The sequence below is a fragment of the Mustela lutreola genome, chromosome 6, assembly GCF_030435805.1.
Source record: "Mustela lutreola isolate mMusLut2 chromosome 6, mMusLut2.pri, whole genome shotgun sequence".
Taxonomy (NCBI): domain Eukaryota; kingdom Metazoa; phylum Chordata; class Mammalia; order Carnivora; family Mustelidae; genus Mustela; species Mustela lutreola.
In genome coordinates this window covers 117,444,558-117,469,941 of record NC_081295.1, presented here as the reverse complement: position 1 = coordinate 117,469,941, position 25,384 = coordinate 117,444,558, and the positions used below count along the sequence as shown (strand labels likewise).

The 25,384-nt window shown below is 49.0% G+C and overlaps 1 protein-coding gene across 2 annotated transcripts; it reads right to left on the bottom strand.

Annotated features, from left to right (window-relative positions):
* Positions 1–826: 826 nt before the first annotated feature.
* ETV7 (ETS variant transcription factor 7) lies at positions 827–24,683 on the bottom strand. 2 transcript variants are annotated; one of them, XM_059178476.1, is made up of 8 exons: positions 24,131–24,683; positions 22,261–22,390; positions 9,633–9,797; positions 9,129–9,254; positions 7,049–7,264; positions 5,330–5,472; positions 3,320–3,420; positions 827–3,216 (listed from the first exon to the last, which is right to left on the bottom strand). In XM_059178476.1, the coding sequence occupies exons 1-8, from the start codon at positions 24,134–24,136 to the stop codon at positions 3,099–3,101; spliced, it is 1,005 nt and encodes a 334-aa protein (XP_059034459.1). In that variant the 5' UTR covers positions 24,137–24,683; the 3' UTR covers positions 827–3,098. The 2 variants fall into 2 exon arrangements, with proteins under 2 accessions (XP_059034459.1, XP_059034458.1); XM_059178475.1 differs by having other exon boundaries at positions 9,633–9,818; positions 24,131–24,681.
* Between the last annotated feature and the right edge of the window lie 701 nt (positions 24,684–25,384).

Genomic DNA, 25,384 nt, shown 5'->3' with positions numbered 1-25,384 from the left:
CGCCACCTTGTCCCCCACCATCTCCAGGGGGCATGCCTCTCATTACACCTCTCCCTGAGGACTGCGACAGGGACTGATGAGTGAACTTCCCAACGGCAGGGCTGCACCCTCCTTCAGATGCCAGCCCCATACCTCCCCACATCCGCAATTCACTTAAGAGGATTTAGGAATTTAAGTTCATGATTAAAATCTTTTTTTACATGGGCGTATCCTGATTTCAGAACCGCATGGTTTGAACTTCCCGCACAAATCTTGGAGCTGGCCCCCGTGGCAACTTAGTTTGGAAGTCCCATTGTGGGGCTAAGTGGGCACACAGGAGGGGGCGGGTTGTTCCCCAGACTCCTTCTGAGCCAGGAGCACCTTGGCAGCTATCTCCAGAGGCTGGATAGTTTGGAGGTAGCAAGCCGTTGCTCTGTAAATGTATGTGTTTTCTCTGCATCTCTATAAAACTTTCCCAGCCAAGACTTGAGTAGAAAATGCAGATTGACATCATGGAGAGGGACCAGAGGAAGAAGTCAAGAGTGATGGTCACTGCTAGGCTCCTCCACGACAGGGACAACAGGTCACCAGCATCAGCCCAGGTTTCCCCTAAGAGCCCAAGAAATGGCAGTGACACCAGGATTGAAGGAAGTGTTAGATGTTGTCACCACAAACTTACGCGGTTCCATACGTCAATCACATCTCAGTAAAGCCGGGAGAAGTGGAACTTCCTTGTGAAGGAAAAAGACTGTTTGCAAGAACCCACGTAGCAGAAACGGAGAATCATGGAGCCCATGCTCCCGTGACTTGTGTCATTTTTTTCATTAATGAACTTCTTAACACACTCCGTTTTTAAATAAATTATTTATTTACTTTTGACTTCAATATTATTTGGCAAAAAAAAAAAAATAAGAGACAAACATGGCTGGCTACTTTTTCAAATCATGAAAATGTATCTCCTGCTTTTTAAAAATGATCTGTGAGGAAGTTCATCTTGACCTGTTTTCAGTGACCCATCACTTTTCAGGAATCGGTGCCCAAAATGGTTGTAAACCCAGAGCCTCACTTGGTGCCAGGTAGACAGCAAGTGCTCCATTAATGCTGGTGCAAGGAAGGGCTGGATGAATCCTTTTACTCCTGACACCCAGGTGGATATCCCTGACCTGGGCCTGGGGAGATGGGGAAAGGGTGGGCTTCCCCCGGGGTTGAGTGGGATGACCGGGCATTCGGGCTTTGGGGTGGTAGATTCTGCCCAAGCCCAGGCCCCACGGGTCCGGCGCTGGGTGGGTTTCATCACCCTGGGTGAAGATGTAGCCCCGGGGATACACTGCTGTTGACAACCACGAATGAATGCCTCAAAAATGCCAACATCGTATCTGGAAAAAGTGACTTCTGAGGCAACGTGAGGAGTCGGCCAGGCTGAGCTGGGCTGTTTGTCTTTGAGCCTGTCCCTCCCCATCTCTGGCCTCAGTTGCCTTATCAATAAGGTCCTTACTGGACAAGTGGATTTTGAAAGGCTTTCTCAGTCTAGTTGTGGAGTTCTGGATTAGAGATGCTGAGAAAAGCTATGGGGCAAGGATTCACCCAGGACCAAAGTCAAGGAGATGGAGCAGTTTCAAGGGAGAGGAAAGAGACCAAGGATTTTCATAGTGAGCCTTTACGCCCAGGCCACCTGCCTGGCCACTCTGGCGTGGAACTGTCCAGGGCCTGGGTTGGGGCTCAGCCAGGACAGGAGCCCTGCACAGGCGTGGTGGCAGCTCTGAGGGCCAAAGTCCAGGAATCCTTATCAGCTTCTGCACAGTGACTCAGAATCTGCTCAGGCTTACCAGGCTGGGGATTTCCTGACCTGCCAGAGGGTGGGGGCTGGGGGCAGGAGGCAGAGGTTTCCTCCTGCCGAGAAAGAAGATGTGAATCCAAGAAGTTCTGTTTTCAATGAAGTAAAAATATCCCCCTCCCTTTCACCCGCAAACCTTACTGGAAGGGTTACAGGGCAGAGGCTCTGATCCTCTGGCAAGGCCCCAGCCACTCCTGGGGTGCTGGGGAGAAAAGAAGAGAAGCTGAACACAGATGCAGTTGAGTTTGTGGCATGTTTTTAGTGAACACAGACTAAGTGGTCCCTACAGAGCAGGCACATGCTAAGCACGTCACCAATGTTGTCTTACGGAGATTTCTAGCAATCCTGTGATGTCAGGTTGGGAACAGCATCTACATTTTACAGAGAAGCCTGAAGTTCCAGAGAGAGACAACAACCTGCCCAAGGTCATGTGGCAGGTGTGGGTAGGAGACGACAGGTTCAGGAGGCAGAGGCACTCTCGGCTGGGTCAGAGTCACAGCGTCACCAAAGGACTGAAAACAGGAAAGAAGGTTGGGCCAAGGGAGGCGAACCATTCACCAGAGATGCCGAGGGCAGAGAGGCAGGGCCATGGCCTTGGCTTGAGAAGGGCCCCAGAGTCACTAAAGGCCCCAGAGACACACAGAATCACCAACCGACCAGCCAAGGAACAGAGCTGTGTTCTGAAGAGACAGCCCAGCTCTGCAAGCCTTGCCTCTGTTTCCCCATCTTTAATCATTGGGGGTTTGGTGTGTGAATGGAATGAGATAAAATATGGGCAGGACCCTTAGTAAGAGGCCTGGTACACAGGGGTCACTTCAATGTCAGTTAGTGTTGTTAGATATTATTACTAGGACTGACAGGTCCCTCTTACAAAAGAGGAAGGAGCTAAAGCTTGGTGAGGGGCCTCTGCTACCTTCTTCTGTAAGTTGAAGGAGCTGAGTTGGAGACTCTTTCAGTGCCCAGCGACCGCTCCCAAGCTGGGCAGGTAGCAAGGGGTAGGGCAGGGAGAGAGTTCACTCCCACGCCCCACTGAGCCCCATGGCTGCCTTACTCAAGAATGATGTCCTCCACAGTGTCCAGAATGTAAAACCTCCCAGTTCTCAGCCTTCTGGGTGCCCAGGCAGCTTTGAGGTCTGAGACAACGGTGATGATCCTGTGAGTGCAAAACCCATTGGGGATCCCTGCTGCTCTGTGAGGAAGGCAGAGACGACCGGGCAGCTAGCTGCCATCAAGGGATACTCAGTTTCTGTCCATCAGTGCTTGGTGCCCAGAATCCACCTGACCCTCACGGAGAGACTTCCAGCATCTTCTCTTTGAAATCCATCCTGTCCTGCTCCTGGCTCTCTGGCTGCTCCAGGCGGCTGTCCTCGTCCTGGCTGACCTTGCTGGGTGTCTTCAGAAATCTGGAAGTCAAGCCCCAGTTGCAAATCAGCTCCTGCCCCAGCTGCTTCTAGTCCATCCAACACCACCACTTCCCCTTTTCACGTTGGTCCCTAGGCTACTCACCTGAATAGGAGTTTCTGCCCGGGTTCTTTCTTAATGATGTTCAGCTTATAGTAGTGGCGCAAGGCACGAGACATCTTCTCATAGGTCATGTTCACCCGGTTCTAGAAGGCAAAGCAGTCCCACATCACCCTCCTCTCCCCACCCCACTCCTTCCAAGCCTCAGTTTCCACACCTGGAAAGGAGCAGGTTGGGGAGCGCCTGAGTGGCTCAGGTGGTTAAGCACTGGCTTTTGCTTTCAGCTCAGGTCATGATCTCAGGACTGGGAGATCGAGTCCCACGTTGGGTCCACACTCAGCCAGGTATCTTCTTGGGATTCTCTCTCTCCCTCTCCTTCTGCTCCTCCCCATGGTCACTCTCACTCTCTCTCAAAAAAAGTATCTGTCTCTGTCTCCCTGCTTCCCATCCTCTACTCCCCCCATTTCTTAAAAAAAAAAAAAAAAAGAAAGAAAGAAAGAAAGAAAAAGGAAAAGAAAGGAGCAGATTGAACTGGGTGGTTTCTTAACCCCTTCAGTCCAGATTGCTGTCAGCATTTCTAAGAGTCTTTTGAGTTTGGAAGGAGAAAGGCAGGGGAAGGATGGAGGAGAAATAATGAGCACTACCTACTGGGTTGAGAACCATGGGGCAGGAGTAAATCAGCTATTGCTTTTACTTAAAAAAAATTTGTTTTAAAAAGATCTTATTTATTTATTTGAGAGAGAGTGAGCACAAGCAGGAGGGGCGGGGCAGAGGGAGAAATAAACTCCATGCTGAGCAGGGAGTCTGATGCGGGGCTCGATCCCAGTATCTCGAGATCTTGACCTGAGCCGAAGGCAGACGCTTAACCAACTGAATGACCCTAGCACCCTTCACGCATTGTTTTTAAATAGCAAATGTCACCCGGAGCAACGAATACATATATATTTAGTTGAAAACACAGTCAGAAAGACAGCAGGGGAAGGGGAGCACAGCAGTAGGAGGAAATCACCACGAGCTGTGTGACTTTCGCTAAGTTATTTTATCTTTTCTCCCTCTGAGGGATGAACAGTGCAGAGTAAGGGCAAAGAGGCTGGGCTTTAGTGTCACCGTAAGCCCCAGCTCTGCCATTTGGCATTTGCGGGACCTTGGATAAGTTTCCTTGCCTCTCTGCATCCGTTTCCCTGGCCTCCAAATGAGGATAAGACCATTCATCTTGCAGGTGCGTTGTGAGGGCTAAATTAGCTAAACCCTGCGAGCACTTAGCACAGTGCTCAGCATGTAGCATATGCTCATTAAATGGAATTGCTCTTCTCTGAGCCTCAGTTTCCCTCCCTGTACTACATGGGGACTGAACCAGGTGAACACATGCAGCTTTGAGTCACTTACATCCTTCCAGCCACCAATACCCTGAGAGGCAACAAGAGGGGGCACCGTGGGGCTGCGTGGGTGGCACAGTTGGTTGAGAGTCCAACTCTTGATTTCCTCCCCAGTCGTGATCTTGGCGTAGTGAGATCAAGCTCCAAGTGGGGCTCCTTGCTTAGCGGGGAGTTTGCTTTTCTTCTTCTCCCTCGCCCTCTGCCCCTCCCACCACAAATCAATACATCCATCCATCAACCAACCAATCTTTAAAATAGGGTAGAGCCCGGAGCCACGCAAGACCTGAGACCTGGGTTTCTACCCCAGCTCTCTCCAGGAAACTAGGAAACCGGTCTCCTCATCTGGCCCAACTGTCCCACAGCACATATTGCACAATTCAAGTAAAAACGCTTTGAGAATCTCAAGTGCTAAGCATAAGTGGGTTTGAGTGAGTAGATGGCAAGACCCCTGAGTTTCAGGGACAGTCCCCATCCTTCAGAAGTAACATCCTGTTGTCCCCCAGGATCTCCCAGAATAAATTGATCCCAACACTCCCGGAGCTGCTAGGGAAGCTGGGAATGCCCTCCCCTCCTCGGTCAGTTGAGGACCATCCCCTAGAGCTGACGGGTCCACTCTGAACCCCTGCTCTGTCCTCTTCTGGATGTGTGGAGGCCACCCCGCCTGCTGGCTGCGGTTTACCTTATGGTTTCCCCAGAGTCTGGCAAGCCCGTTTGGATCCACAACTCTAAAGATCTTGGCATTCTTGTCTTCCCACCGGATGTAGGGCTCATACCTGGGGTCAGAGAGCAGCTGGTACACATAATCCCACAGCAGCCGGCAGTCTGCAATTGAGACAGAGCTTTCCTGGAGCCATGAGGACAGGCATTAGGAAGGTTCTCTGGCACTCTCTAGGCTAGGGCCCAGGCATGCAGTGGGATGGTCAAGACGACAGCTTCAACAGGATCAGTCACGTGTGGGGGCTCATTGCCTCATTTATTCCCCATAACTTTAGGAAGTGGTTACCTTTATCCCCAGGAAGATGATGGAATGGACTCAGAGAGGTATGGACAGATTCCCAGTCACCGAAGTCTCCTACTGACACACAGACCAAGGTGTCTAACCTAGCCAACATCCTTCATGGTGGTAAGGGCAGGCAGTGGGGGTGCCAGAGGGTGGCCAGTGGCCTGCACCTGTCTCCAGATCCATCCCTTCAGTCGCTTCTCCATTAAATTAGGATTATTAAATCCACCTTGTAGAACCCCCTGGGGAGAGGCCTTGAGAAAATCAACTGTGCCATCTTGGAGGGCAAGTGGCAGAGAGGGCCTGGGAGCAAGAGATTTAGTGCCCCTCTCTGAGTCTTGCAGCTGGGTCATTTCCAGCAGATTCCCTAACCTCTTCCAAGCCACAGTTTCCTTATAGGTGGTGATATGAGGATTAAGTAACATAAACTCAAAAGCCCTTGGCCCAGGGTCTGGTACAGAGTAAGTGCTCAAAGAATATTTCATTTATTTATTTATTTATTTGAGAGAGAGAGAGAGAGAGGTCGCAAGTAGGTCGGGGTGGGGGGTGGGGAGAAGCAGGCTCTCTGCAGGGCAGAGAGCCAGATGCAGGGCTCCATCCCAGGACCGTGAGACCATGACCTGAGCTGAAGGCAGAGGCTTAACCCACTGAGCCACCCAGGTGTCCCAAGTGCTCAAAGAATATTAAAAATCATTATTAAAAAGACCTGATATTTGTGTGTTAGTGATTCCCAGCCATTTCCAACCCAGAAGCTAGGCTTCCGCCCCTTCTGTGGTGTCTTAGAACAAACCACCCCTTGGCGGTAGTTGAGCAGGCGGTTTATCTGTCAGTCTGTCTGGTGGCCTTTAATCAACCCTTTACTGATGAATGTAGAGTGGAATTGTGTCACTTGCTTAGAGTTCAGGCGTTGGAGCCAGACTTCCTGGGGTCACACCGCAGCTCTGCCACTTACTGCTGTGAGATTGATCCTGGGGGAGTCACTTAACCTCTCCTTGCCTCATTTTCCTTCCTATAAAATGGGTCTAACACAAACCTCCAAAAGCTGGTGTGGGATTAAATAAAGTTCTCAGAATCACACCCAGCACCCAGTAAGCACCCAACCATTTAAAAAGAAATAAATAAAAATTCGAAGGAGAAGAGTATGCCATGCCAATCTCACGGACTATGACCGGCTTCACTGTCCCTGCCCTGGAGAAAGGGTGGGCTTGGCGACCTTGGACAGCGCTGCCTGCTGCGGCCAGATTGTGGCCGGCATACAGACAGTCACCCTATATCCCCCAACCACCCAGCACAGACTCATTCTCAAGCTGAAAACAGCCCTCCCCCCTGCCACCCACCCCCGGGACTTGGCCTCAGCACACCTCCCTCTGGGCCAGGGGCACATGGTCTCCTACTCACCAGCAATCCTGCCATCGAGGGGGGCCTGTGGCACGGTGGGGAAGGAGCAGGCTGCCTTAGCCCTGCAGCCCAGCTCTGCACAGTGTGATACGTTGAGGGACTCCTCCCTGCTGAGGGGCCACTTGGCCAGGGGACTTGAGTTGCTGGCCAGCCCCAGGTGTGATGGCTGCTGCAGGACATTGCTTCGGGGAGCCAACGGAAGTGGCCCAGTTCCCTCTGCAAGCGGGTAAGTACCACTGATTATGTGGGCCCAGAGCCTCCCCCAGCCCAGACCCCTTAATGGCATGACTGGGAGCCCTGTGGGCAGCACTTTGAATGCTCTTCCTCCATCCAGTTCCAAGCTGGAAGGTCAGGGAGGCACAGAGGGCAAAGGTGAGGGCCAGATAGCCCAGGTGCTAACCCCAGCTCCCAGACAAGTAACTCAATCTCTCAAATCTATTCCCTCATCAGTAAAATGTTTGCAAAGCCAAGGGATGACAGAACCAGGTCCAGAATCCAGATGCCTTGTACCTCAGTCCTATGTCCTCTCTATGCACCCAAAAAATATTTATTGAGAACCTTCTGTGAGCCGGCACTGTTCTAAAAACCTCGAGGACATACCACTGACCTGAAAAACAGAGCCCCTGCTGTCATGGAGCTTGTATTGTAGTAGTGGGGGAGTTGGCAGGGGACAGTGGTTGGAAAGGGAGAGAGATGATCAAAATAAAAAAGGAAATAGAAACAGTATACAATATGAGGGGGAATGGAATAAGACGTTATAAGGCGGATGGGAAATCCTGGGAAAGAAAGAGGTACATAATGGTACAGGAAGGTCTCACTGAAGTGTTAACATCTAACAGACATGTGAAGGAAGTAGAGAAGTGAGCTATGTGCATATCTAAAGGAGGGCATTCCTGGTGGAGAGAGCAGAGGCCCTGAGGCAAGAGTGTCTCTGGCTTGTTCAATAAAGAAGCCACTGTGGGTAGACCAGCATGAGCAAGTGGGAGTGGGGTGGGAGAGGACAGAGGAAGACAGGAGGTCATTGTAAGGACTGTGGCTTTGACTCTGAGTGTAATGGGATCCATCGGAAGATTTTGAGCATAGAAGTGACAGAATCTGACTTATGGATCTCTCTAGCTCCTCTGTTGTGAATAGATGATAGGAGGTCAAGAGTGAAAACAAGGACACCAATGCTGGTGTCTAGAGGTGATAGGGGCTGGGCCATGGGCAGCAGTGGAGGTGTGTGAAGTGGGTGGGTTCTGGATAGATTTTGAGGATACAGTCAATAGGACTTGTTGATGGTGGGGATTTGAGTGGGAGATAAAGCAAGCAATCAAAGGTGATGTCCAACATTTTGGCCAGAGCAACTGGGAGGATGATGGTGCAGTTTGCTGAGATGAGGAAGTCTGGAAGAGGAGTATGGCTGTGGGGAGGGCGGTGGGGCAGGAATCAGGTGTTTGTTTGAGGAGATTTTAGGGTTCAGATGCTCATTAGACATCCCAGGAGAGGTGTAGGGTAGGCAGTGTGGGGTGTGAAAATCTAGAATTCACAGAGATCTGGGCATATGTAGGGATCATTAGTACTAGATGGTATTTAAAACCCTAGGTCTGAGTCCAGATAGAGAAAAGCCCCCCAAGCCGTGGGGTACCCCAAGACTGAGAAATAGGGAAGAAAAAGAGAAGCCAGAAAGTGAGAAGGAGTGACTGGAGTGTTCTGGAAACCCAGGGAAGAGTTTGAGGGGAGGGGGAATGACCCACTAGGTTGTAGGCCATGATAATAGATAAGGAATGATGGTGGACGGGGACATCCCCAAGTTCAGGCTGCTAGAATCCCTAATAAGGACAATTTCAACAGGGAGATCAGGAGAAGAGGAAATGCTTTGCTGGAGAAGAGAGCAGAGAAATGAGGAGACAGGAGGAGGAGGGCTGCTGAGAGAGTCACAGGGGCCAGGGTGAGGGCTAAGGAGGCAGGGCAGAGGGGAGCTGGGAGCTCAGCCCACACAGCTGCTTCTTCCCTTAGGTTTCCTAGAGAAAGCCTTGTCATCCTTCCCAGTGAGGCCAACTTGGGGAAGAGTCCCAGAGCTCGGAGAAGAACTCCTCACCTTCCAGGAGGCAGGGGCAGCACTGAGTGGACACCTTGTGCCTGAAGGCCCCTCCAGAAAAGGGTCCACACACCAAGGCTTGCCTCTGGGTCTTGATGTACTGGAGCAGCTCATAGAGGACATCACCTAGGAGTGGAGGAAGGGAGCAAGTCAGTCACCTGACTCTGGGGTGATGGCTGGGGTCAGTCACAAGCTTCGTGCTGATGAGATGAGAAGTGGCAGAGTTGAAGTGGGTAGAGAATACAAGAGCCATGGGGAAGTGGAGGGGAAATGACAGCAGGACATACCGCTGGGTCTCTGCAAACAACAGCCAAACAGATTCCTCTGCAGGCCTGCTCTTGCAAGGAATGACCAGGCAAACATTTATGGAAAGGGGGACATCTGCCATGCTGAGACGTGAGCATGCCCCTCCAACCAATGCATCCATCTCCCTCCATCTCCCTCCTGGGCCTACCTGGGTTTCCATCAGAACATTTTAGAGGGGATCCAGTGAGTTCCTCTGACCTGAACCAGGTGCACGAAGCCGGAAGTCATCCTTGGTGAGAATGCAGAGGGCTCGGCCGTTCATCTCAAACCCATGCTCCCCAGAGCACTGCAGAGAGTACTCCTGCTCAGCCCAGCGCAGCCAGTACAACACATCCTCCCTGCTCCAGAGTGCTGGCTGGATGCCTGCAACCACAGGGACAGGGACTGGGAGAGAGAACAGGGCAGAGGCAGGAGCTTTCCCCACAACAGTCACTCATCCTTCCACTTCAGGCCCCCTCTGGAATGTCACCTCCTCCAATAAACCCAGCCAGAATGCTACATCTGCACCAATGCTGTCCTCTCCTGTCTCCCTCTTGGTTACCATGTTCTGTTCTTTTCCTTCCTGGCAACTAATTTCCTTTTCATTGCACTTCACATAGTTATAAGTGTAAGTTTATGATCATCATTATATATGCATTATGTATGTGTTCACTTATTTTAGTTTTGGTACCCCAGCCTGTTTTCCAATTCTTAATTCAACACATATTTACTGAACTGTTCCATGCCAGGCACCAGGCTGGATGCACGGGGACACATTTGTATATGTGTTCAGCACCAAGGACAGCACCTGGTCCACAGGCGGTGCTCCATGGTTTGAATAATTAACAGTCCTGTGAAGAAGGCATGGTATTGTTACTGTTTTCCCAATGAGTTAGCTGAGGCTCCCAGAAGCTGACTACTACCCGGTCACACTGGCAGCATGAGGTACAGCCAGGTCCAGAATCCAGGTCTCTCTGGCTGCCGTATTCTTCTGCTCTGTTGTGCCAGCTCAGGTCTGGGTTTGCTCAGGGAACAGCCCAGAGGACAAAGAAGTCTCCTGTACTCATTTCCAGCTTGTGTGTTCTTGTCTCTGGCAATACCCAGACAAGGAGCTGCTTTCTTTTATTCCTCCTCCTTACATGTCTACTCTGCTTGGACCTCTTATGCTCCTAATGCCAGTTATTTACCTCCCTAATCTGGGTTGTGTTTAACCAGGCCACCTTGTGACTCTTGTGGACCGGTGTATTCAGAGGCCCCTTCCTCACCTAAAATATACTTAAAATTTTATTTTATGATTGCATTGAAGAAAGATGAATGTATTGTTATATGTGAAAACATTTTATTTTAAAAAAATTTTAAATTTATTGTTTTTAAATAACATATAATGTATTATTAGCCCCGGGGATGCAGGTCTGTGAATCACCAGGTTTACACACTTCACAGCACTCACCTTAGCACATACCCTCCCCAATGTCCATAACCTAACCACGTTCTCCCTAGTAAAAACACTTTCTTCTGCCTAAAAGTTCAGTTTTTTTCTCTTGACTTCAAAAGAAATCAGAACTTTTTTGTGGGCCCCTAAATGTGTTAGGGCCCCCAGCCCTGTGCCCACCATGATGGCAGCCTGGTGCTTTGCTTTGTGTGGTGTGTCTCCTTCCAAGAACGCTTCAGCCCTGTCAGGATCCTGTGTCACAGTAGGAGGAGGCTGGGGCTTATCAGGGCTGGTGCAATGGGTAGCAAAACTGAAACAGGGGAGATACCTGTCCAAGGCCACACTTATGCAGTGACAAAGACTAGACCACCCCGTGACTGTCTTGGTCAGCAAAAGAAATAAAACTTGCTTTCATGTTTACAAAAAGAAGAAGAAGAAGAAGAAAAAGAAAAGAAGAAGAAGGGGAAGAGGAGGAGAGGGAAGAGGGGGAGGGGGAGGAGGGGGAGGAGGGGGAGAGAAAGAGAAAAAGGAAGAAAAAAAGAAAGGAAAAAGAAAAGAAAAAGTACAAGTGTATTACCCATTTGTCATCAATTCAGCCAATATCTAAGAAGCATGGGCCATGTGCCAGGCACTGTGCCCCTGCTGTGGACCTGGCACAGAGTGAGGCTGGCAGGAGGGTGTATCCAATGACTATCTAATGACAATTCTTCTCAGCCACATGGAGGGAAAGGACCCTGGGCTTCAAACATAGAAGGCAGAGCAACACAGCCCAGTTTGGGAGGAAGGAGAGGTTCCCCTTAACTTTCTTTAGGGACCTAAGAATGAATAATGAAGAAGAAGAAATTTCTGAAACTAACCAATAAAATATTTAAGGGGGAAGAAAAGAACAGAGGTGACAACTGGCCTTCATGTACTACATACCACAAAGCCACATCATCAAGATCTGATGATATTACTGAGACTGACAAATATCAGGGAAAAAGATGGAGCCCAGAAATATGTGCACATGCACGTGGGTGTAAATGTAATACACAATAGGGGTTTTAATTCAGTGGAAAAGGATAGTGAATTTGAGCTATGTTAAAACCACAACTGTTTTTTTTTTTTTCCCCAGCTGGAAAAGAAATATATCTGGACCTTCACCGGTATCCACTTAGAAAAATCAGTTCCAGATGGGATTAAGGCTTAATGAACAGAACAATAGAAACCTCAACAGAAATCATGAGCACCTGGGTGGCTCATTCCATTAAGCATCTGACTTGGGCTCAGGGCATGATCCCAGGGTCCTGGGATTGAGTCCCATGTCAGGTTCCCTGCTCAGGAGGGAGCCTCCCTATCCCTCTCCCTCTGCTGCTCCCCTGCTTGTAGTATCTCACTTTCTCTCTGTCTTCTCTCTCTTTCTCTTATTATGTCAAACAATAAAATCTTAAAAAAAAAAAGAAGAAAAATAAAAGCTTTTTTTAAAAAAGTGGAAACAGGAAACCCACATGCATTAAACAAGGGTCGGGTGGGGGACCTCAAACCTCAACCAAGACGGGAAACTCAGAGGCTGTTACATAAGTGGAAGATGACTTGACTATATTAAGTTTTGTACGTGTGGTAAAAGAGACCATAAACGAAACTAAAAGAGCAAAATAAAAGGAAATATTTGCATCATAGATGACAGATGAAGGGCTAATGTCTATCATGGTAAAGAGCATCTCCAAATGGCTTCTTTTTTTTTTTTTTTTCCAAGACAAAATGTCTTACCAGCAATTTACAGTGAAGCAGGATTTCTCAGCCACAGAACTACTGGCGTTTTGCCTTAATCATTCCTTGCTGTGGGGGCTGTCCTAAACTTTGTGGAATGTTCCCCAGCATCCCTGGCCTCTGGGCACTAGATGTGAGCAGCAAACACACACACACACACACACACACCAATAAGATGTGACGACCCAAAATGTCTGCAGACGTCGCCACGTGTCCCCAGGGGAGAGGAGCAAAACTGCCTCCAGTTGAGCATCTCTGCAGCAGAACAAATCCACTAATAAACATGTGGCAAGACATGACACCTCACTAGTCAGGGAGAGACACAATCAGAGAATGAGAAAACATTTTTTTAATGATAACACCTACCCCTGGCAGGAAGACAGGGAAAAGGACACCTTGCTGGTGGAAAGGGGAATTTAGAGCCTCCGTGGGAGATCAGCCCAGTGATTGTAGAAGGGCCTGAGACACAAAAGCTGAGCGGTGTGAAAGCTAGAAACCACCCAATAGATAGCGAGATTCAGAAGTGTCAGGGGTGGGCCCCTTGGCCAGCCAGGGCTGTTGGGGCTTGGGGGCCCATGGGCCATTGCATTTTTGTGGTATTGCCTTTTTCACAGTATTTGGGACTGTCGGCCTGAAAATTTAAGACTACGATTCCTGAGTCAGAGGAGTACACGGGCCTGTTTGGCCAGAGGGTAGGGATGGATTTCACACCCTCCCCAGCCATCCTACCTCCAGGGAAACACTAGAACTACATGAAGAGAAGGAAACCATAAACTTGGCAGACAGTATCAACCACAGGTGTGGTCCTGCTACCCAGTCCAGAGACATGGGCTGGGGATGTCCCAAGCTGCCTGTGACAGACTCTGAGATCACACAGTAGAACTTGAAAATGAAGCCTGTTATTGCCCCGGAGTGAGATTTAGTTTTTCTCTCATTACCTCTGGTTCACGCCTATCCTCGCCTTTCATCCCTTTGCTGCTGGCACCTCCAGTCCACTAAATATGGAAAAGGGACCTTCCTGTTCCTCATGTTTTAAAGAATACTAGGGGCATAAAGGGCCTTCCAATTAGGATTTGAGCCCCCAGAGAATGATCAAATTCCAAGCAGTGGATCAGCCACCTAGCTCAGGGCCAAATCTCCAACCCCAGGCTCTGGGTCCCCAGCTCAGCCCCTTGCTGGCCAAGTCACCTACAAACCATTCAACCTCTCTGAGCCTCCATTTCCTCCTCTGTGAAATGGGATAACATTTCACTGCCTGGCGGGGCTGCTGTGCTGTTTGAGGGGCAGGATGGAGCAGGGGTTAGGAGCCCAGGCTACATACTGTGCAATCCAGCATCGCCTAAGAGCCATGGTGGGAATGCAACCACCAGACGACATGTATGCGAATGTCCCCAGTGGCTGTGGTCATAATAGAAAAGAAGTGGAAACATTCCAAATACACATCAGTCTGAGAACGGACAATCACGTTGTGATGTTTCCATGCAATGGAAAACAGAGAGTACAAAACACTGCTACTCAGGACACATGGCTTAAAGCTCACTGATACTCTGCTGAAGGAAAGAAGCCAGACATAAAAATGCCACCAAGAACAGATGCTGATATAGGGGGAGAAATCAGAAGAGCAGTCACCCTTGGCCACTTGGAGGGGAATGGACTGGAAAGAGGGACAAGGAAACTTGCTGGGGCACTGGAAATGGTCTAGTGATGATCTCAGTGGTAGCTGTACAGGTGTGTCCACGTTTGTACACTTGAGATCTGAACACAGGACGGTATGTAAATCATCCCTAAAGGAAAAGGAGAAACGTACAACAAAAAGGATCGATGATGGTGGCAGGCCAGCTGGAAACTGGCAAAACGACTGTGTTTCAGTGTCTTCATCGGCAAATCGAGGGTGGTGATGGAATACAGTACCAGTGACATGGGGCTGTCATCAGGATTCTACAGAATAACCAATGTAAAGACCAGGGTCTGGCACGTGGTCTGCGCCTTCCAACACAAGTGGAGCTCTTGAAGTTAGCCGAGGTGACATGAGTAAAAAGCTTGGCAAATGGCCTCCTACACCTAAGAGCTCCATAATTGCTGGCAAGTGTTATCTAAGGCATCCACTATCCGCACCCCCCCCCCCCAGACATCTTTCTGACCCTGTCTGGGATGAGCCTAATGGAGTCTCCCCTTAGCAGTCTGACCACCCCTCAGGGGCTTTGCCTAGGCTCCTCCCTCTCTTGGCTGTGATCCATGTTATTTTCAGTTCCTCACATCAACCATCTTTGTGTCTCAAGACTCCAGCCTGATATCACCTTACTCTCCCAGCTCCAACCACATGATCACTGGGGATTTCCAGCTCAACTGCTTCCTGGCTTCTGGAACAGGTCTGGACAGAGTCCCCAGCTGGGGAGGCTGGAGAGACTGTGGGTCCAAGACACTGCTGGAGGGTTTGTGTATCTCCCTGAAGAGTCAGCACTACCTTCCACCCACCCCCAAGAGTAAGGCAGGACTCAAAGCCTCCCCTCCCCATCCTGGGCCACATGACCCTCTGCTGTGTTTATCACTGGGCATCTTGCTTAAGCAGTCACTGTATCCCCCGTTAGAATGTCAGCTCCATGACCACAGACTTTGCCAGTCCCAGTCACTGCTATCTCTCCAACACCTACAGCAATGCCTGGCACATAGTAGATGCTCAATAAATATAAACTGTCTAAATGAGTGAGGTGAAAGACTTCTAGGCATCCTGACCAGCTTCCAATCTCACCCAAACCAGGTCTCTCTTTCCATGGCATCTCTTTCACTCTCTTGCTCAAGAAACTGACATGGCTCCCAACTATGAACTTCAGCAAGTCAAAACTCCTCTGTCTTGATTTTAAGATGCCCTCAAGCTGCCCCTCCCCTACTGAGCAAAGATATTTCCCAGCTACTCCTCACCATACCCCTGCAGTTTGCTAGATAGAGTGACCTCTAGAATGACAGAGCTGGACAAATCATGAGCAACCAAATCCAGAACCAACAGCTGGTTTCTACCTTCCTGGCAGTGTTCACAGGAAGAATACAAGGAACTGTAAAGTGCTTGGCCAGTCTGATAAAAATGGGAGTCGCCGTCATCCCACACCAGAGGCTGTTGCTCAGAGAGAGTGACAGCTGTAGGGTCTGAGGTACCCGAGTTTGAATCCCAGCCCCACCATTTTACTGGAGGCTGACTATGGACAAGATCATTCTCCCTGCTGTAAGACCAGTGTTCACATCTGTTAGGTGGGGATAATAAGAATCTACTTTCTAGGCCCATTTAAGTGTATTTAACTACAGTAAACACAATATGCCCAGCACAATGACTGGGCAAGAGTAAAAACTCAACAAATGATATGTATTATGATTACCAACATCCTCACTGATGAAGCTTGACTGAAAACAGAGGGAGCAGCTTGTTTCTATGCCATGATTGCTGTAGCTTGTCCTTGGCTTATTGAGGGTCACTGTCTGTCCAGGGTCTTCAAATCCATCACCCCATTGTTTGCCTGACTTTCTCAGCTGATATAGCCTTTCTTGGTAATCACACTCAGCTTTATGGTCACCAGACATTGGGCCAGGGCTAGTGCAAACAGTTGTGCCCAACAAAGGCACCATTGGAGGGAAGGGATGGGAGAGTATGGATGGTATGGCTTCCTCAGAAAGGAGAGGTCTTTTTAATCAGCACAAAGATGCACATGGTCTATCCCTGATCGTGACATCAGGAAGGAGGCGGTTCTTTGTTGTCAGATCATGGGGTTTTGGAATCTCCCATCTGTGTGTTGTTTGCCACATTCTCTTTCACTGGCAGGTGGCAACATCAAAGCTTCCAGAACATTCCCTTTGAGCCTCCAGCCTTCCCATTTCACCCCACCCCACCTCTCTCTTGGCACCTGCATCCATCTAACTTACTGCTTCTCATATGCCTCAACCTAGGGCAGAGTTTCTCAGACCATTCTGACCTCAACCCACAGTTTAAAAAAAAATGCATTCTATATCATGACCCCCACACATGTATATATAAAGAGCCCAAAGTATTCATGAAACATTCTATTTCATTTTTTAAACATACTTATTTTGACCCACTAAATTGGTTTCATTCCTTAGTAAGTCCTGACCAAAAACTGAAAAGCACTGTTAGAACATATCTATATAAAATGAGTCCCTCAGATGTATTTTTTTTTAAAGATTTTCTTTATTTATCAGAGAGAGCACAAGCAGGGAGAAAGGAAGGCAGAGGCAGGCACCCTGCTGAACAAGGAGCTTGATGTGGGACTTGATCCCAGGACCCTGTGGTAACAACCCAAGCCGAAGGCAGACACTTGACCAACTGGGCCACCCAGGCATCCCCCAAATGTGTTTCTAGCAGTAGCAGCAGTGCCACCCAGAAGTCTACTAAAGATAGGGCTCACTAGAGGCTGTGCCCCACCCTCAAGCTACTGAATCAGAACCTGCACGTCAACAAGCCTTCAAGAGACCCGTGTACACGGGAAAATAAAGTGCCAGGGGACTCTCTGTAGATGCAGGGTGCGAACTTGAGCAGCAAGTTCATCTGTTGGAATTCCCCCAAGGGCCTTTTCCCTTATTTGACATGGCCAGGGAGTTGCTGAGAGGTGTCATCCCTCTGCCCATGACATCTGAAAATTGCAGGTGACACTTTATGGTCTCTTTGCATGGCTTATTCACACCTGGGAGCTTTGAAAAGCAATTTCAAAAGGCAGAGACACGGGTTCCTCTGTATCCAATGGTGGCAAGTTCAAGTTCAAGAGGGTTTTTTTGTTTTGTTTTGTTTTGTTTTTGGGCCAGAGAATGAGCTCCAGGAAAATGCAGAGTCAGGACCGAGAACTAAGTTCTCGGTGTGAGGCCCTTCTGACCATCAGCTGCACAGATGACTTTCTCATGTGGAGTCTCAGTGTCTCTGTTATCAAATGCGGCCATGCTGGTGACCAGCTCTAAACTACCTCTTCTCAAAATCCCCTGAGGTGTCCCAAGAGGTTGTATCATCTCCTCCCGGACTCCTTCCCTGGGGGACCTCAGCCCAGCTCCAAAAAGGGGTCCCAGGGGCTGGACTGCCTTCATAGCTGTGACTCATCCTGGCCTTGGGAAAACCCTCCAGGATGCAGACTGTGGGGAGAGGCCTTGTGAATCCTCTTCCGCTCTCCACTTCCAGAGAAGACATCATTGTGAGTCTCCTTGTGAGTGCAGGACATTGTGCTGGAGCCTCATGGATCCAGACCCTCCGTCTCAGCCCACGTCCTGTGACATGACTGGACAGTCATCCTCAGAGAGAACTTTGAACTACTCTAATGCACATCTTTGTCAGGCAAATAAACACGGAAATATAAGCTCTATAGGGAAATTGTTGATGTGTTCTCCTCATTGCCAGCTGACAAAGCTATAAGCAAGATTTGTTTTGTTGGAGAAATGAAATCTTGCCATTTGTGATGATGTGGATGGAACTAGAGGGTATTATGCTGAGCGAAATAAGTCAATCCAAGAAAGACAATTATCATATGATCTCCCTGATATGAGGAATTTGAGAGGCAACATGGGGGCTTGGGCTTGGAGGGTAGGGAAGGAAAAAATGAAACAAGATGGGATTGGGAGGGAGACAAACTATAAGAGACTCTTGATCTAACAAAACAAACTGAGGGTTGTGGGGGTGGGGGGTGGTGGGGGGAGGGGGATAGGGAGAGATTGGTTGGGTTGTGGACTTTGGGAACGGTATGTGCTATGGTGAGTGCTATGAAGTGTGTAAACCTGGCCATTCACAGACCTGTACCCCTGGTGCTAATAATACAGTATATGTTAATAAAAAATTAAAAATTAAAAAAAAAGAATGTGAGGTTTAGATGAGTAAACATTGCTACTGAAGGAAAAAAAAAAAAAGAAAAAGATTCATTTTGTTGGTTCACCCTCCTGCTGAGGCAAATCACCCTGATGATTAGAAGAGAAGCCAGAGGTGGAGGAGGGAATGGGATGGGCAACTGAGGATAAATGTTAGTGAGATGCCCAGCAGTGGAAACCCCATTTCAAGAAACAGGAATGACATCACCCCAGCCATCTGAAAGGTCAACCCTTTATTAGGTGTCAGCAGTTTGCTTATTTGGGATGTTGTTGAGAGGAAAATGAGTCATTTCGTATACCCTATTTTTTTTTTAATTTTTTCAATTTATTTATTTTTAGAAAAACAGTATTCATTATTTTTTCACCACACCCAGTGCTCCATGCAATCCGTGCCCTCTATAATACCCACCACTTGGTACCCCAACCTCCCACACCCCCTATACCCTATCTTTTAAGACTTTTAGGTATTTACTAAGGGCCAGGATTGGGTTGCCTGAATATTTTCAGAAGTAAATATGACTCATGAAACCTAAGATGAGAAGCATAGAAAATGCTACTTGGGCATGCCCATGGTCCTTGGCTTTCACCTCTACTCTCTGAAGGCCGCCAAATGCCGAATGTCAGCCTCTAAATTTGCACCTGACTTAGCCAATGCAAAGGGCGACATGGGAAGCTGGAGAGGAATGGGAAAGTGGGGATGAAGCCAAGCCAAGCCCTGGCTGGGTTTGGCTCAGCTTCTCCCCAAAGGCGGGGTCTTCTCAATTTGCAGTGGAGTCAATGGAAGCAGCCTCACCCTAGGGCGAATGAAGAACCTGCTTCCTTACGCTGGGGCTGGGTGGAATCAGGGTATACTCTCACTGCCCCCCAGAGGTCCCCACTGGGAGTGAGCTCCAGTTGCCCGCAGTGCTACAATTTAAAAATTTTAAAAAAGATTTTAGGGGCACCTGGGTGGCTCAGTGGGTTAAAGCCTCTGCCTTCCACTCAGGTCATGATCCCAGGGGCCTGGGATCGAGTCCTGCATTGGGCTCTGCTCAGTGGGGAGCCTGCTTCCCCCTCTCTCTACCTGCCTCTCTGCCTACTTGTGATCTCTGTCTGTCAAATAAATAAATACAATCTTCTTTTTTAAGAAGATTGTATTTATTTATTTATTTATTATTATTTATTTAATTTATTTAATATTATTTATTTATTTATTTATTATTTAGTTTTTTATTAAGAACCTGCATGCAAGTGGAGAGAGTTCCAGGCAGACTCTGTACTGAGTATAGAGCCCAACACAGGGCAGAGATCCCACAACCCTGAGATCATGACCTGAGCTGAAACCAAGAGTCAGACACAACCCACTGAGTCACCCATGGGCCCCTACAATTTAAATTTAAATTAGATTTCCTTCTCTCTTCTATGGGGAAGTATTTCAGGGTCTGCTTCTGGAGAAATCTAACCAAAGTCAATAGGATTAGTACCTAAGGAGTTGTAAATAGATCACATGACCCTGCTCCCGGAACTGAGTAACGAGGGAACCAACTGGCTGAAGAGGAGAGGAAGTTCTTGTCACTAGAAATGGGCAGGAGGGCCTGGTAACCATCTCAGAGGGGCCCCATCAAAGGAGGCTTCAAAAAATTAAAAGGCTGGCATAATTGTATTTACCAAGGTGATGACTACATTTTCTAAATCCCCACTCCTCCTCCTATACCCTCTTACCCAGTAACCTTGAGCTAGGCACCCAGTGGCAGCGAGGTCACTGACCTGGGCAGGACACAATCTTCTGGCCCTCAATTTCCTTATTTGGAATATGAGTGAATTACCCAAGGTAGCATCTAGGGTCTCTATCAGTGTTGACATCCTAGGACTTGGTGTGCCAATTATGGAAGTACACTTTGAATATAGGGGAGGCCATAGGAGGTAATCTGGAGGGCCTTGTGGGACCTGCAAAGAATTCCATCCCTCTCTGAGAATCGGTGTCCTCAGCTGCCATAAGATGACATCAAATGTCCTTCTCAGCAGTAACACCCAGGGTCTTTAGGTCCAACCCCAAAGTCCCATTTTCCCTCATCACTGTGGCTTGGGTTGGAAACAGAGCCCCAATCCTACCCTCCTACCGATGTAACCATTGCCAAATACCTTTTTAGAACATCCCTGAGCCTCAAGCTACCAGTCAGGTTTGGCATTTGGTCAAAACAAAGGAACAGAGGTTCTTTGTAGAGCTCCTTGCTCCTCTCCCTAGATCCCGCAGCTACTTCCCTCCACCACAGTTCTGAGGCATGAGGGCCTCCTTCACGCTCTGTGGCTTTCTCATATCCATGAATCCACATCTTCCCACAGGCTCTGTTCCTCATTGAAAGAATGTCAGGCTATGGAGAGGAGAGGCAGAGGCATTTGGGGGCAACCTGGTCTTCCCAAGGCCTATGAAGTCATACCCAACATTCTGCTCAACCCAGTTGGTGGCTGAAAAAGAAGGTCAAGGCCAGGATATCAGAAGGATGTGAAATCAATTAGGCAGTGGTCCAGCCACTGGGTAAGCCTAGAAAGAAGTGGCCTGGATGCTTCCAAGCCCAGATCACAGTTACCTGCCAACGCTGCCCCAAGAGCCCCACCCACTTTAAGACCTCCCACTGGCAGGCAGCTTGCTACCTAGCCTATGATTCCTGTGGCTTAGGAAGTATGTTGAAAACTCTCTTAGAAGACTATAAGCAGGACCAAGGTTTGGCCTTAGCATGGAGAGCCCACGTGCTCTTGAGCCTTAGCTCTCCCACCTCTCAGCTCTGGCAGTTGAAATATAGGCATAAATACATGAATCTATGGCCTGTTCTCTGGTTATGAGCTTCCTCGGGCAAGAGCATAACTTAGGAAAATTAAATAAAAAGATATGGCTAGTCGGTTTCTTGTGGTGCTCTTTGGGTTGATTTGATTGTTCTATGTATTCCTTTTTTTTTTTTTTTTTAAGATTTTATTTATTTATTTGACAGAGAAGGAGAGAGCACAAGCAGAGTGAGCAGCCAGCAGAGGGAGAGGGAGAAGCAGGCTTCCCCTTGAGCAGGGAACCCCATGCAGGACTCGATCCTAGGACCCTGCGCTCATGACCTGAACCAAAGGCAGATGCTCAACTGACTGAGCCACCCATACTCCCTGTTCTATGTATCCCTATGCTTCCCCACCACTTGCCAATTTTTGACAATACATATATGCAACTTTTGAAACAATAACAGTTAAACTCAATTATTTAAAAGAGTTCTACATACTCAGAATTTTTGTTCACTGTTTAACTCCATCTGACTACCTCATTGGAAGGAGTGTCCCCAACTCCTTGTCTTTAGATTGGAAGAGATCCTATAGCTCATTTGATCCCAACCCTCTTACTAATGAGGAGACTGCCTGCCCTGCCCTCACCCTTGGCCATGGTAACCACATTCCCCACTGTGAGCGTTCATGTTTCCCTCTTCTAATTTCCTCATCAATGAAAAGTTAAAGAAAACCCAGCAAAGACATAGGAGATGGAGGGAAGGTAGTTCCTCAAGTAAGAAGTTCATGGGTCACATTTATGTCCTTTAAAAACATCAGTCTGGGCCGCCTGGGGGTATTAGTGTGTTAAGCATCAGACTCTTGATTTCTGCTCAAGTTGTGATCTCAAGGTCATAAGATCCAGCCCCAAATCATAGGGCTCCACACTCAGTGGGCAGTGAGACTGCTTGAGATTCTCTCTCTCCTCCTATCCTTCCGCCCTTTCCCTCCTCTGCTCGCTCTCTCAAATAAATAAATAAATCTTAAAAAAAAAAAAGAAAAAAGAAAAAGAAAACATCAGCCTTTTCCCTCCTCTCTACTCACGGAGTCTTCCTGGTAGCTTGCAGATTCCCCCTTCACCCAGCAAGTTCATTCTAGCTTCACATCTGGCCTGGGTGCCCGGGGGTGGTGTGGCTGCCTCCGGCCTCACGGAAGAGCTGGCCAGTGATCCCTCCTAGAAAGAGGAAAAACCAGGTCAGTCAAAAACAAGCCTTCTCAGTGAAGGCTCCGTCATCCTTAAATGTATTAAGAATTTTTCTTAAAGGGAAAGAGCATCCGTCTCTGTATCTATCTTAAAGATAGGAACCAGGTGGAGGCACCTGGGTGGCTCAGTCAGTTAAGTGACTACCTTTGTGTCAGGTCATGATGCCAGGTCGTGGGATCCAGAACCGTGTAGGGCTCCTGCTCAGCAGGGAGTCAGCTTCTCCCTCTGCTTCTGTTTCTCTCCCCTGTGCTCATGCTCTCTCTCTCAAATAAATAAATAAGAAATTTTAAAAAATTTCAAGGTAGAAACCGTGTATGTCTTCAGATTGATAACTTCAACATTTTGTACAGAGTGGACACATGATAAATTTCATTTTTCTGATTCAAGTTCTTCATGCACGTGCCTCACCCCACAGAAGGCTCCCCGCCAAGATTCTACTTGTAAGCTGGAAACCCAAGAGCCTAAGAATAGTCACTGGGACCTTGGTGAGAGGACACAAGGAACCTGAGGGGCCAGGATACAGAGACCTTAAGTCAGAAATAAATAAACCAACAAGTAAATGCTGTTTTCAAGGAAGAAAAGGGTACATTTCTGAATCCCAAGGTCCCACCAAGGGAAGCCTGTAGCTTTACAATTTTACCACCAGCTTAGCCTCAGAGATGATATGGTTCATGCTTCAGGACGGAGGGATGAAAAAAGTGACAGGAGTAACCTTGGGGTTTATGCCCAGCCACAGGTGCCAGCCCGTGAAAAGTAAAAGTGAAACCAGTCCCAGCAAGTCATTTTCTCAAACTAGAATCTTCAAGAGAATTACATTAATCTCTCGATGTCCGAGGACGGCAGCCTGCAGTGAAAGACTGGGGGTCTGGAACCACAAAACAGGAGGATTTAACACCTTTTGGGTGTAGTTCTCACCATGTTTCTGGCTGACCCCCACCACAACACCCCCCCCCCCACCCCGATGCTGTATCCCAGGTAAACCAGCTTCAGAGGCTGCGGCCTGAGAGCAGCGCATGCCCAGTCGGAGAAGAGTCAAGGTTTTACACTTGCAGGAAGCCCCTTGTGGACCCTTCTACCCTCTTCCAAGCATGAGAACCGGTCAATTCCGGGGTTTTCACTGCCTGGGAAATGCGAGCCTGGGAGCTACTGAGAGAGCTCTGGGCTTCAGCATGAAAGCCAGGGCGAGGTCTGATAAAAATATGGATTTGGATTGGAATCTTCTTCTTGGAGAGAGGAGGTGGAGAAAGGCTTTGGAGGTGGGAAGGGGTCCCTGCTCTGGGGCGGTTCTGAGCCTGCTGGGGAAATATGACAAATGGAGAAGGAATTCTAAGAAGTGGGGGCCCCTCTGTGGTGGCATTTGCCAGCGGTTCGGGTCTGGTTTGCGCAGGAACTTGCAGGGACGTCACAACTGGATGATGGTAGGGGTGAGGAGGAGGTAAGGAGGGGCAGTATATAACGTCGGGCGGGGGGCGGGGGGCGGAGGGTAGAGGGAGCTTCGGAAGAGAGACAGTGAGGCCGGAGGTGAGTGAGAAGGGAGGGCTGGTGAAGGATGAATGTTGAGGTTTGGGAATGCGTTTGAAAGTGAGATTCCAGCCAGGAAAAAGTTCTGATAACATGAGTACAGAAACAGAGGTGGTGGAGGAGGGATTGGGGGAGGGGGCGGCGAAGGCTTAGGGTGCGCCCCGCGGGGTTCCTCCGCCAGGCTCTTACCTGCATTACAGGTGGAGGTGAGAGAGCTCGCGCGGTGAGTCGTGAGCGCTTCCCTGGCCGCGGCTGCTCGGCGCGCTGAGCCCCTCCTTCCCTCGCCCCTTAACTGGGTCCCCAAAACTGGAAGGTCGCGTAGGAGGAAATCTCTTTCGAGAAGTGCCCTCGGGTTCCCCGGGCTAGGAAGGTCTCAGAGCGCTCCGGTAATCGCTATCCTTCCGGGAAACGAAAACGAAAGAGCGGGATCCGGCTTCCACTCCCGCCCCGGCCGGCTCCGGGGAGGGCAGGCGCCGGGCCCTGCGGGAGCGCAGCGGCGGGGACTCTCGGCTCACCAGCCAGGAGGCGTCGGTCCCGCTCGCAGCCTCCCGCTAGAGGACGGCCCCTCTGGCAGCCTGGCCCTGGCTCCCAGGCGCACGGAGCTGAGATTCTGCGGAATCTGGGGAGCCGAGGGAACCCCTGGTCCTTGGGTCAGGACAGCAACAGACCAACTTCATGTCATTCCTGTGTGTCTCCTCATTTGGATGGGAGGGGACCTCTTAGGTTGTCCGCCTGGAACAGGTGCCTCTCCCCTTCCTGGCGTGACCCCAGCCCGGCCTGCCGTAGGGCCCTACCATCCCAGCAGCGCCCCACTGTCGGAGCGGCTGTGCTACTCCTCCTGACTCCCGACCCTAGTACCCTGTGGATACTGGCTGGAGCCTTTCCCCAGGCCTCTGACCGCTCCAGACAAGCCACCACTCCAGCACAAAAGAAGGAAACCTGAACCTTCTGCAGAAACTCCAAAGCTATAGATGCTGTTACAAGAGGGCTTAGCACTGATGTATCACGGGCTCCTGAAAACTAGTTAAGACGGGGCCAGAAACCCAATAGAAAATGAGCAAAGGATATGAATAGGCCGTCCACATAAAGTGTTGAATGGCCCAGAAACATAGAAGACGCTCCTTATAAAAGATGTGCTTATAAAAGATGTGCAAATTAAAGTTTTTGAGATAATATTTTTTTTTTTTTGCCCGTTATTTTGGCAGAAATTCATACCTTTACTAACTTAATCTACTGGAGAGACTGAGGGGAACAGAGGACACTCGGCAACCCCATGGAAGGCAGAAAGGCGAGATCTGGCAAAAGTTATAAATGCACATTCCTTCATCCAGCAATCCCACTACCAGAAATGTATTCGATAAATCGACCTGCACATATCCAAAATGTACGTGTTATTTATTCCAGCTTGGCTTATGATAATGACTAATTAGAAGCGATTTGGAC